Here is a 10,526-nt window from a genome sequence, read left to right on the forward strand (position 1 = left end):
GAGAAGGAGGCGGAAGAGGAGGCCAGAGGCAGAAGAGGAGGCTGCACTGCCGACTTTGAAGGTGAGAGAAGGGGCCACGAGCCAACGAATGAAGGGGGCCTCTAGAAACTGAAAAAACAAGGAAACAGACTCTCCCTTAGAGCCTCCGGAAGGAACACAGGCTGCCAACACTTTGATTTTTAGTTCAGTGAAATCATTTTGAATTTCTGACCTCCAGATCTGTAAGATAATAAATGTGAATTTTAAAAAAAAGCCATTAAGTTTGTGGTGATTAGTTACAGGAGCCATAGGAAACTAGGTTAGAGGCTATTTGCCATACTCCAGGCCGCAGATGGTAAAGCCCTGCTACCGGAATCAGAGTAGGGAGAAGGGGACACATTCAAGGTAAACTGAGAAGAGACGGACTCAGAGACCAATGGACACATAGGGTCAGAGGTCAAGAGATCCTTCCTCTGGCCCCAGTGCCCTGAGGCCTGGCCCTCATCTTCTTTCTCCCAGGGAGTCCCTGACCAGCATCTCCATCCTGTCCCAGAGCTGAAGGACTATCTACGTGTGTCACCAGGGCCATAAGAGGGAATTTTAAAGGACTCTCTGTAGCTCCATGTCTCGCAGTCACACAGGATGCTTGGGTGCGGCAGGCACATACCTTTAGATATTTTAGGAGTTATCTAGGCTACTGTCATAGGCTAGGAATCCGTTCACTTGATGGGGGACGAATCTGAGTTCCAAACGCCTGGTTTATCCATTCTGATGCGACCGTGCATGCTAAGCTGAATCTATTTTCAGATTTATTTATATTTGCACGTAGTACAGCTTTATAATTTTAGTTTGCTCACAGAAATCCGTTGGGTGGCTAACTCCTAATGATTCATGCTCACATTGTTTCCACATGCCCGCTGGTGCGTTCAGTAAGTGCCTGGGAGGAACGTTCCCTAATGACACGTTGCAGAAGGCATTGTTTGTGTGGCCGCTTCCTCATCAATCAAGGTTTTCTTTAGCATGCGTCTGAAGCCATTCTGAACAGCAGTCACCCTACGGTGAATTACTACCCACAAATCCCCTGGCATTCGCAAACAGCACGCTGGCATTAGCCATAAACTAGGCATCGTTTTATCCACATCATCTATATAAAGTTGGGGGCTGGTCTCACTTCCTCTTCCTGCTCTGTGAATCATTTATAGATTTTTCTGCCTGGCTAACATCAATCCACCCCCATGTTGAGGGTGTAAAACTACAGCTCTCCTACGGATCCATCAATTTAGGCATTGACACAGCAAGGGCGAGTGTTTGCATTTCGCAACGTGGTGGCAGTGTTTGGTAATGACCACTCCTCTTTAGCTTTTTTTTTTTTTACCGTCTTTATTGGGGTATAATTGCTTTACAATGTTGTGTTAGTTTCTGCTGTATAACAAAGTGAATCAGCTCTATGCATACATATATCTTTAGCTTTCTTCAAGAGTAAACGTTCCGGGCTTCCCTGGTGGCACAGCGGTTAAGAATCTGCCTGCCAATGCAGGGGACACGGGTTCGAGCCCTGGTCCCGGAAGATCCCACATGCCGCGGAGCAACTAAGCCCGTGTGCCACAACTACTGAGCCTGCACTCTAGAGCCCGCGAACCGCAACTACTGGGCCTGCGTGCCCCAACTACTGAAGCCCACGTGCCTAGAGCCCGTGCTCTGCGACAAGAGAAGACACCGCAATGAGAAGCCCGCGCGCCGCAACGAAGAGTAGCCCCTGTTCGCCGCAACTAGAGAAAGCCCGTGTACAGCAACGGAGACCCAGTGCAGCCAAAAGTAAACAAATAAAACTAAATAAATAATTTATTTAAAAAAAAGGAGTAAATGTCCCTTTGGTGGCAGACTGCGGGAGTAATATACTTTTCAAAGATCAATTTCACCCAGATTCACGGTTTCATTGACAACGTGATCAAGAAAAAATGTGGTCTTTCCCCTGGGCTCCTCAGAGGTATGAATGCTAAAAAATGCTAAAAGTAATATAGTGCTAAAAATACATTTCTTGTTTTTAATCTTTTTTTTTTTGGCTTTACTGAGACGCATTTTACATTTTTTTCTTTACACAGTTTGTGCGTAATACTTCTCAAATGCAGGAAGCTTATATTCATACATTGGCCTCCTTGTGTTCTAGAGTTCGGCAGATTCATAGTGAAAAAGGCTGATTATATAATTATATATTTATATGATCCAGGGCTGGACACGCTTTTTCTCCTCCTCCTCCTTCTTCAAATGTACAAATCATTCTTAGCTTGAGGTCTGTTCAAAAATAAGCCATGGCTTGAGTGTGGCCTGCCAGCCATAGTTTGCAGAGTCGTGCTATAACGTAGGCCAGGGGGAAAAAAAAAAAAAGACAAAAAAGAACCCAGAGACATACCTTCATTTCTCTAATCTCCTTTTGCTTTCTGGCAACATGCGTCACACAGATACGTGCTCTTTCTGTGGCTGTGATCAGTTCATCTTGCCTTCTGCTCTTTTAAAACTAAATGTACATTTCTGTGTGCTGACAGCTCACATTCTTTGGCTCGCCTACCTCTGCAGCTCCCTTGAGGTGGAGACTCCCTTTTATCCGCAGATACCTGTTGTATTTGCCCTAGGTAAATATTTCCCCCGTTGTGACTAGGTAATTAAAATTCTGAACCTTTATGACCCTGGATCCTTATCTGTTTGAACAACACTCATCTAGGTGGATGGCTCAGAGGAGCCCCCGGGGAGTCCGCAGTGAGGAAGTTGGGGAGGAGGGGGAGGCAGGAGGCGCCCCACCCTCTACCAAGAACCTTCTGGAATTGCCAATCCCCCTGACCTGCACTGGAATTTTTACAGTCACAGGCCCTCTTTTGTGGCAGACAATGAGGGAGCGGTGCAATGGCTTTATGGTTTGTGTGTGTGTGTCTGCACAAGCGTGCGCACACCTGTGTGTTTGGGGCAGGGTGGGTGGACATTTCTCATCGGTATCACTTGGTGGGTGGACATTTCTCATCGGTATCACTTCAGTTATTAGCTCAGGAAATTCCTGCGTCTGGGATCCTACTCTCTGTAGGGCAGGGGTTGGGGCGTGGGCTCTGGAATCCGGGTTGTGTGAGGAATAAACAAGAAATTGCAAAAATGCCTGCCAGCGAGTAAGCGATCAATAAAAGAAATTGTTAGGTTACTTGAGACTTTAAAAATGGAGTGGATGGAGGTCAAAGGTCAGCTCCACCAGCGCCCCGTGGTCCTCTGTACCTCCGGGGGCCATCGTTGTAGATTCCGTTGGACGCGCCCTTGGAATTGTTCGGGAATGGAATCATTACTAATTCCCAAAGTGCTGACACATCACTGGCAGCGTTCAGCGGGCGGCAACTTGGTGTGACTGCCCTTGCTCTTCCTCAGAATTCTGATGAAAAACCCCCTGAAAAATCAAATGAAAGCAATCAAAGATGATAAAAGATCCCTAGAAAGGAACTGTGCTTCATCATCTGTCCCGCGGAGTGAGCCGGACTGGGTGGAGCCGTAGGGCTCAGAAGCTCCAGGGCCGGACCAGCGCGTCCGCTCCTGGACGCCTTGGTCGACACTGCCCCCCAGTGGCCTCGGCGGCACCGGCCGCTGAGGGCGGGGAAGGCGCGTCCCCTTGGGACCACGTTGCTTCTTGGAAAAATCCGGACGGAAGAGGTTTCTCTCTCTCTTCAGACCTCACCTTGCGTGCTCTCTGCTTATGCCCTCTCCATTCCCGCTTCCCCTGTGCGCGTCCTCCACTTTCATTCAATTGCTCGGGATGGTGTGGCTTGGACAGGGACCATTTGCCACAGGGACAGGGGATGTTTGGGGGATATTTATATCCACATGGGACCCATCTTTAGGACGAGTTCTAGCCTTTGCCCATTTCGCTCTAGGACGAATCCTCCCCTCCCCCGCACGAGGAAGCATGTGGGATCTTAGTTCCCCCTAAGGGGATGGAACTAAGGGATGCGACCCGCACCCCCTTCATTGGAAGCGCAGAGTCTTAACCACTGGACCTCCAGGGAAGTCCCTAGGGGGAATTTTTACAGCAATCATCGATAGTTTTTGAGCAACTTACGCTGTGTGGCCTGTGTAAAGGCCCTGAGGTAGGAAGGGGCTTGGTGGCTTGGTTCTTAAAAATACTAAAGGCCAGAGGGGTGGACTGCAGAGATGGAGTGAGCAGTGGGAAGGAGGATGGGAGATGAGAGCCAGCGATGAGCACGTTCTGCATTTGAAGTTTATAAGAAGAGTGCTAGGAAGCTTTGAAGGGCTTTACTCGGTTGGGGTGGGGGAAGTGGCCCAGGAAGGGGGTTTTCATTTGATAAAAACTACTTTGGGGCTTCCCTGGTGGCGCCGTGGTTGAGAGTCCGCCGGCCGATGCAGGGGACACAGGTTCGTGCCCCGGTCCGGGAAGATCCCATATGCCGCGGAGCGGCTGGGCCCGTGAGCCATGGCCGCTGAGCCTGCGCGTCCGGAGCCTGTGCTCCGCAACGGGAGAGGCCACAACAGTGAGAGGCCTGCGTACCGCTAAAAACAAAACAAAACAAAACAAACACTGCTTTGGCCTCAGTGTGGCGTGTGGACTGCAGGGGTGCTAGCGTGTGAGCTGGGAGCCAGTAGGAGGCTCCCCTCCCCCGGGGTTGTGCGGCAGAGGAATGTGTAGTGTGGCCCAGGGTGGCTCTGTGGACATGGAGACGGTTCCCAGAGGTGCTTTGGAGGTAACCTGCTTGGCTGGACGTGACAGTGCTGGAGAGGGAAGGGCTGGGGATGCCCCTTGGACTTCAGGCCAGAGCAACCGGGCGGCTAGGGATAGAATTTACAGAGATTGGAAAGAGATGGGGTGGGGCGGGGGGGAATCAGACTTCTGTTGGACAAGAGGAGTTTGAGATGCTGGGTAGACGGTAGGATCTAAGGGGAAGAGGTGTGGACTGTTCTGGTGGCGGTGATAGAAACCTGGAGGTAAAGTTCTTTCTTTCCTTTTTGTTTTTTTTTTTTTGCGGTACACGGGCCTCTCACTCTTGTGGCCTCTCCCGTTGCGGAGCACAGGCTCCGGACGCGCAGGCTCAGCGGCCATGGCTCACGGGCCCAGCCGCTCCGCGGCACGTGGGATCTTCCCGGACCGGGGCACGAACCCGTGTCCCCTGCATCGGCAGGCGGACTCTCAACCACCGCGCCACCAGGGAAGCCCTTTCTTTCCTTTTTTATTTTTATTTTCGCTGCACCACACAGCTTGCAGGATCTCAGTTCCCCAACAGGGGTTGAACCTGGGCCCTGTCAGTGAAAGCCCAGAACCCTAACCACTAGGCAACCAGGGAACTCCCTTTAGAAGGTTCTGAATTTTCTCCTGGGGTCCAAGGGCAGGGCTCAGTGGGGCCTCAAGAAGGGCAGGGGCTTGGGAAGAAGCCCAGGCAGCCTCCCCTCTTCCCTCTTGCTTCGCCCTCTGCTGCAATGCTCTGTCCGCCTCCCCCCATCTCGTTGAATTCCTCCCATCCCTGCTCAGACCCTGAGCGGGGGGGACTCCCGGGCTGGCCTGTCCGTGCTGCTCTTGGTCACTTCACTCCCTGCATTTCTTTTATGCTTTAATCAGAGCTCTATGTATCTGTCTATTTGTGTCCTTGTTGATTTGCAGGGCGCCGACCATCTTCCCTGCTAGCTTGCCAGCTCCTTGAGAGCAGAGGCCATTGTTTTCTTCACTCCGCTCTACTTGGGCCTCAGTGTGGTTCTGGCGCCGAGCAAGGGCTTCATGCATATTTGTTGGGTTATGAAATCTGCTCCCGGGTTCCTCAGAACGCCCAGCACCACTATGAACACATGGAAAGTGCTGGTAAATACCCAGGGATTGATTTCACGCCCGAAGACTCCTTTGCCGCAAGAAAAAATGGGGGTGGCGTGAAAGTTGGCTGGGAGGGGACTCAGGGAACGGCGGGAGGTGGGGGCAGGTCAGAGAGGGGCTTCGGGGTCTAACAAGAGCACCATCGCCGGTGGACGGCAGTAATTAGGTGCTGACCAGCCTGGTCCCGACCCACCCACCCCCCAGACTCCTCTTCTGGGCAGTGACTGACGTGAATGGACAGTTTGACACGTAGGCCTCTGCAATTTCAGCCTGGAAATAGGATGGCCTAACAATGATGACTGATAAAGGATCTAGAAAATGCATGAGTAGAGGGTTTTTGCTTTAAAAAATAGTTCGACAAATAATTTCGTGTAGCAAATATGAAGTGAGCGAAACAGCCTGCCTTCTCTGGGAGTGCCCCTCAGAGTCTATTGCTCCTTGAAATCAGCCCCAAGGACCCTGGATTCCTAATCAAGGAATCGAGTCTGTTCCTCCCTCCAGCCTTTGTTTCCTAAGTTTCTTAGGAATTTGCTCCTTCTGTAGGTGGAGGGCATCAGTCGTGTGCTGGGTGTGATTTGCAGGACTGTCACAGGGCCACTCAGCCCCTCATAGCACCCTACTGCCCTGTCAAAATGCTTGAAACGTCCACCATTTAGCTTTGGGAGACAGAACTCTCTGGAAAGGTCCATCTTTGTGTGCAGGCATGTCTGGGTAGCATAATCACCTGACATATTTTTTTCCACCCAAGAGTGGGATTCCAAAGGGTCTGGAAGAAACAGAACACTTAACTTCATTATTAAATGGGTGTTAGGGGGGTCAGCCTCAGGTCAGCTGCCACCCTGTCTAACCTCCCCCCGCCTTCCCCCATAGGTCAAGTTTGAGCAAGGCCCTGGGAACGTTTCCAGGCCAGCTGTCTGCCCGTGGAAGGGAGTATATGCTAGAAGCTGGTCTGCCACCTGTGGACCGGAAGTGAGACAGGGTCTGGGCCCCTTGGGGATGTGTTTCCATGGCCACTGCTTTGTTTTGCTCTAAACCTACCCCAGCAGCGGCACACCTTCTCACTCTAGCAGGTGAATAAAAAAGAGATGGGGACACAGAGATGTGATGCTTGTCCTTTATTGCAGGGAGCCAGGCAGGGCTGGTGGGGACGGAGTGAAGGAAACATCCGGGGAGTGGCAGGGGTCTCGGCAGGTGGAGATCTTTAGCTTCTAAATCCTAAGCACAGTGTGGGCTTTGGATTATTTTGTCCTAAAGCAAACAAACAAAAAACCCAATACAATAGTGAATGAACATCAAAGTCAGACCCAGAGACTTTAATGTCACCTAAGAGGTTCGGTGTTTCTGGGAGGAGCTAAGCTTAGACTATTTCTCAGAAGCTTCTTTATTTTTATTTTCTTATTTTATTTATTTATTTATTAATTTTTTAACTTTTTGGCCGCACGGCATGCAGGATCTTAATTCCCTGACCAGGGATCGAACCCACACCGCCTGCAGTGAAAACGCCGAGTCTTAACCACTGGGCCGCCAGGAAAGTCTCTCAGTAGCTTCTTTAAAAAAGGTAAGATAGGGCTTCCCTGGTGGCGCGGTGGTTGAGAGTCCACCAGCCGATGCAGGGGACACAGGTTCGTGCCCCGGTCCGGGAAGATCCCACATGCTGCGGAGCGGCTGGGCCCGTGAGCCATGGCCGCTGAGCCTGCGCGTCTGGAGCCTGTGCTCCGCAACGGGAGAGGCCACAACAGTGAGAGGCCCTGCGTACGGCAAAAAAAAAATAAAAAATAAAAATAAATAAAAAATAAAAAAGGTAAGATGGGGCTTCCCTCGTGGCGCAGTGGTTGAGAATCTGCCTGCTAATGCAGGGGACACGGGTTCGAGCCCTGGTCTGGAAAGATCCCACATGCCGCGGAGCAACTAGGCCCGTGAGCCACAACTACTGAGCCTGCGCGTCTGGAGCCTGTGCTCCGCAACAAGAGAGGCTGCGATAGTGAGAGGCCCGCGCACCGCGATGAAGAGTGGTCCCCGCTTGCCACAACTACAGAAAGCCCTCGCACAGGAACGAAGACCCAACACAGCCAAAAAAAAAGATAAGATGGCTGTGCCTGCTCCCTGGGGACATTTGCACTGTGACTGTCCTCTCTGGATTAGAAAAGGGTCCCCCAAGGGAGTTGACACTGCAGCTGAGGGATGTGGGAAATCCTCCGCTGGGCAGTGGGAGTGGAGGGAGCCGTGTACCGTGAGCTTTGTCATGCTGTCCTGGGCCTTCTGGGGGAGGGTGTCCACCAGCATCTTCAACTGGGCCCCTGCATTTTTCATGTCTTCCTCAGGGCTGAAGGGTGCAAGGGCAGCCTCATAGCTGGGAAGCGTGCCCATGAAGAGGTTTTCGATGACATGTAGAAAGTTCAGGCAGACCTCTGTAGTTGCTGGAGCACAGAAAAGAGAGAGCGCGTGTATCCAGGCCCTTGTCTACACTGGCCAGCTTCCTGCCTGGGCCTGGCCCAGATGCACACAGCTGCGCCTGTCAGCAAGACATAGCGGCCGTTTCGTCGACGGCCTTGAATGGGAGACCTGGTGGCGCTCCAAGCAGTCGGCTCTTTGACGCCATGTGGATGCCTTCTGGGCTGTGGCCAGCTTTTCGTGGCTTGCCGGAGCCTCCCTTGTACTTCCTGGGTTGCGGCGGCAAGGTGCTACTGGCTCTTTCTGATAGAGTTCTAGGCAGGGCTCTGAGACTAGAAGCTGCTGATCTCATTTGTTTGGTGTGCCGTGCGGGGGCTGGGAAGAGGCCGTCGAGGGTTTTGGCTCCCACCGGAAACATGCCTCTTACCGTTGGTTAGTGATGGTCTGAGCCACACGTGACAAAGGCAGGCTCTGGCAGGAAGAGGCACTTGTGCCAGCCAATCATGAGCCCCAGAGCCTGGCCCAGAAGAGGAATCCACTGTGGGCACCAGGCCTTGTGGGCTCATCCACACACAGACACGTCTCTGCCTCTATTCCTGGCCCCGCCGTGTTCCCTTCACCAGAGTTCTCCCTACCCCGCCTCCGGTTGTGCTCCTTTTTAGCTCCCTGCCCCCAGGAATGTGGGGAGAGTCACCATCCCCTACTCCCTGCTGGCCCATCTTCCTACTGAGTGTCAAATCCCCGTCCTTGAATTTGCTGCCTGGTGTGCGAACTCCCCTGCCTGGGCTCCAAGGCCCCACTCAAAGTGGCCACTCCAAGTCAGACCCTCTCCAGAACTTAGATCCCTGCTTTGCAACTTACTGTGTCACCAGCCACGTTACTTTATCTTTCTTTAGCTCAGTTTTCTCATCTGTAAAATGGGGATAATGTCCCCACTTCATAGGGTTGTTGTGAACGGGGTTCAGCACCGTGATGGGCACATTGTAAGTGCTAAATAAATGTTAGACCTTATTATTGGTATTATCATATGTGCACCCACAGGAACGTACCAACACATCCCGGCCCCACGTCCTAACATATTTCAGTCCTGTCTTGCTGAGCCACCCGCCTCTGTACCTGGCATTGAGATCTTCTAATTAACATACGTTTCAGTCCAAATGATGTTATTTCCCCTTTAAAATAGACATCTCTGCACCATAGTTGTTCCCACTGCCTCTTGGTCTCGGTTTCCTAACTAACTCCCCCGTCTCGCCAAGGTCATAAAACTTATCTCCACGGTTGTCAGGAAACTTTGAAAGTGAACTATCGGGAATTTGTTTAAAATTTTTTGTTGTAGAAGGAGTAGAAGAGGCTGATACAGGGTAAAAAACAGTTCAGTAACCCAGCTCCCAAGAGATCAGGGGGTTTCCGGGGAGGTGTGATTCACCCCACCCCCATTCCTCTCAGTGACAGCTGCAACTCTTCAGAGACTCCTAACCCTTGTTTTGCAGAGGACAGAAAATGTTTAGAAACCTCCGTTCTGAGTTGGCAGTTTCCCAAAGGGAAGAGCCCTTTCTAGAATATTCCTCTCTGTGCAGGATGGGAGACCTTGCCTTGGGTTGGGTTTCTTTGGAGCCCATGAGGCTCCTTCCAGCCCCTTTGGCTGCCAGAGTGGTGTGTTGACCCCAAATCGGGAGGCAGCACCCAGGTCTCTTGGCGTCTCGGGGTCTGTCCAGCCCTGGGCTTTGAGAAGCTTGTTTGTTCCTCTTATTCTGCTGGTCATTGCATCGAGGTGGGATAGTCTCCATCCCTTCCTCCAGTCTGTTCCATTCCCTGCACTTCTGAGGTTGTTGGATATGGAAGATGGGGTCCTTTTCAGGTTTCCCCACAGCCTCGGGGCTCTCCCCAAGTTCCCGAGATGAGATTGCTCGCTGGACCCAGCTTCCTGGCTGGGAGTCAGCTTTCCCAGCCTCTCCCGGCAGCTAAACAGGGGGCATGGGCAGCCGTCCCCTCTCCCGAGCAGAACTGGGAGAGTTCTTGAGCTCGGCTTGGGGCAGAGGGCTCTGGACACTCACGAGGGCTGCAGAAGAGAGTCAAGGTGACCAGGGTGAGGGCAATGGCGAGCTTCATGGTGGGAGGGAGGCTGGTGAAGGAAGCTCTGTCCCTGTCTCTGGATCTGGTGGTCTTGTGGGAGATGTGCCCATCCGGGTATCTTCTTATATGCTCCTGGAGCAGGGAGGGCAGGGCGAGGGCTCCACTTATGGGACCACACTGTTGACATGGGCATCAGCTCAGTGGAGAAAGTAAACATTCTTCTTTCTCAACCCGCTTTCTG

The 10,526-nt window shown here is 52.0% G+C and overlaps 1 protein-coding gene across 1 annotated transcript; it reads right to left on the reverse strand.

Moving 5' to 3' along the window:
- Window positions 1–306: 306 nt before the first annotated feature.
- SCGB1A1 (secretoglobin family 1A member 1) lies at window positions 307–10,321 on the reverse strand. Its single transcript, XM_060303998.1, has 3 exons — window positions 10,267–10,321; window positions 8,051–8,238; window positions 307–345 (listed from the first exon to the last, which is right to left on the reverse strand). The coding sequence occupies exons 1-3, from the start codon at window positions 10,319–10,321 to the stop codon at window positions 307–309; spliced, it is 282 nt and encodes a 93-aa protein (XP_060159981.1).
- Between the last annotated feature and the right edge of the window lie 205 nt (window positions 10,322–10,526).

The sequence above is a fragment of the Globicephala melas genome, chromosome 8 (assembly GCF_963455315.2).
Source record: "Globicephala melas chromosome 8, mGloMel1.2, whole genome shotgun sequence".
NCBI lineage: Eukaryota > Metazoa > Chordata > Mammalia > Artiodactyla > Delphinidae > Globicephala > Globicephala melas.

Bases quoted from the DNA above. Each gene is read 5' to 3' on its own strand.
- SCGB1A1 (XM_060303998.1), bottom strand. From the start codon at position 10,321: ATGAAGCTCGCCATTGCCCTCACCCTGGTCACCTTGACTCTCTTCTGC. The intron at 8,239-10,266 runs GTGAGTGTCCAG...TCTGTGCTCCAG, and splicing joins GACTCTCTTCTGCAGCCCTC to CAACTACAGAGGTCTGCCTG. The intron at 346-8,050 runs GTACACGGCTCC...TGATTCCGGTAG, and splicing joins ACAGCATGACAAAGCTCACG to CAGGGCTTTACCATCTGCGG.